Source organism: Populus euphratica, unplaced genomic scaffold, assembly GCF_000495115.2.
Source record: "Populus euphratica unplaced genomic scaffold, PopEup_1.0 scaffold295.1, whole genome shotgun sequence".
NCBI lineage: Eukaryota > Viridiplantae > Streptophyta > Magnoliopsida > Malpighiales > Salicaceae > Populus > Populus euphratica.
Window position 1 is genome coordinate 61603 of NW_011500173.1, and position 1644 is coordinate 63246.

At 38.2% G+C, this 1644-nt stretch overlaps 1 protein-coding gene across 1 annotated transcript in view; it reads left to right on the forward strand.

Moving 5' to 3' along the window:
- The window catches only part of LOC105111396 (myosin-12-like), a gene marked incomplete at its 5' end in the record, with an annotated part of 17331 nt that overhangs the window by 9449 nt on the left and 6238 nt on the right, over positions 1-1644 (forward strand). The window contains 2 exon segments of the mRNA XM_011006733.1: positions 849-988; positions 1066-1167. Coding sequence (XP_011005035.1) covers positions 849-988; positions 1066-1167 — 242 coding nt within the window.

Below are 1644 nucleotides of genomic sequence, written 5' to 3' on the forward strand. Positions count from 1 at the left end.
ACCCCATGTGCAGCCATTGTTGAGGAGATGTCATTGTTGTCTATAAAAGGGCATCGAGAGAGAGAGAGAGAGTAAAATGAGAATAGGGTTGTGAGAATATGAAGAGAGTAAAGAGAAAGAGAGAGTTACAATGGCAGCAGCCTTGCTGCCATTGCAGCAGCTGCAAGTGCAGTAAAGAGAGCTGGGAGTAGAGTAGAGTGAAGTGATCCTTCTCTTCCATGTATTTGTTTTGTATCCTTTTTCTGATCTCTAATAATATAGACTCTCTCCCATGGATGTAGGCGGTTTTGCCGAACCACGTAAAATACCGTGTCTCAGTGTGCTTGGCCTCCTATGAGCAAATATCAGTATATCACCGGTCAACCGGTCAAAATTCTCAACACTATCATCTTATAGCAATATCAATGCATTACATTATGTTGCTTTGATTGACGAATCTAACACAAGTTGGAGCTTTATACATCATCATAAATAACTAACTAGGGTTAAGACCAAGAATTCTTAACAATCTATTTTCACTGTGAGCCAACAAGTCACTGTGCTGGAAATATGCCTAGCAAGTTTTCTCTTTTTTCTACAGATGATAGAAGTTCCAGGTCAGAATCTAGCATGCATTAACAACGTAGATGCAATCTTATTATTACACCATGAATGATAAATATGGATTAAGATGTAAATGATTTGATAACCGCATAACAGAATTTTACAGAAGGAGAGGCATGAATCTCCCTACTTAAAAATTTACAGAGAGGAAGATTGTTACGCATATGATAATATAAACGCACGAGTGCACACATAATTCTAATGTTCTTTAAATTGATGATATAATTTTTATTCTGAACGCGTAGAATGAGCTAAGTGAGCTGAAGAAGAAAATGGAGGAATTCGAGAATAAGTGTTCTGAACTAGAGAAAGAAAGTAAGGCAATAACTAAAGAAGCTGAAGAATCACACCTGAAAACGATGACACTTCAAGATACCATTGAAAGGTATTCCTCCATGGCTTTGTTACACAAACACCTCTATGATCATTATCCGGGGTGTACTAACTCTTTATAATTTTCAGATTGGAATTAAATCTGGCCAACCTGGAATCAGAGAATCAGGTTTTACGACAGCAGGCTTTGGATGCATCAGAAAATAAGGGTCTCTCTGAGGAATTAAAAATGTAAGGCTCAGTCACATGATTAAATCGGGAGAATTCATCTTTTCCCCACTCTCTTCGTTTCTCTCCCATACAAATTAGCTGGAAGGGAAAACTCATGATGAGATGCAGCAGAGTTTGGCTGATAATACAATTGATGAGTGAGGAAAGGAATATTTGCATGTGTGTGTAATGGTGGATCTAATTGTACATGGAAAAAAAGTTTCTATAACATTACATCATATAATTAAACTGTTGGGAAATTCTGACCGGTGATGTTCTGATACTTGCTCATAGGAGGGCCAAGCACACTGACATAATATTTAACGTGGTTTGGCAAAACTGCCTACATCCACGGGAGAAGTCAATATATTTAGAGATAGAGAAAGAATAGAAACATATACACGAAGGAGGAGGATTACACCCTCTCATACTCAACTCTCAACTCTTTTTGCTGCACTTGCAGCTGCTGCCATTGCAGCTCTCTCTTCCTCTCTACTC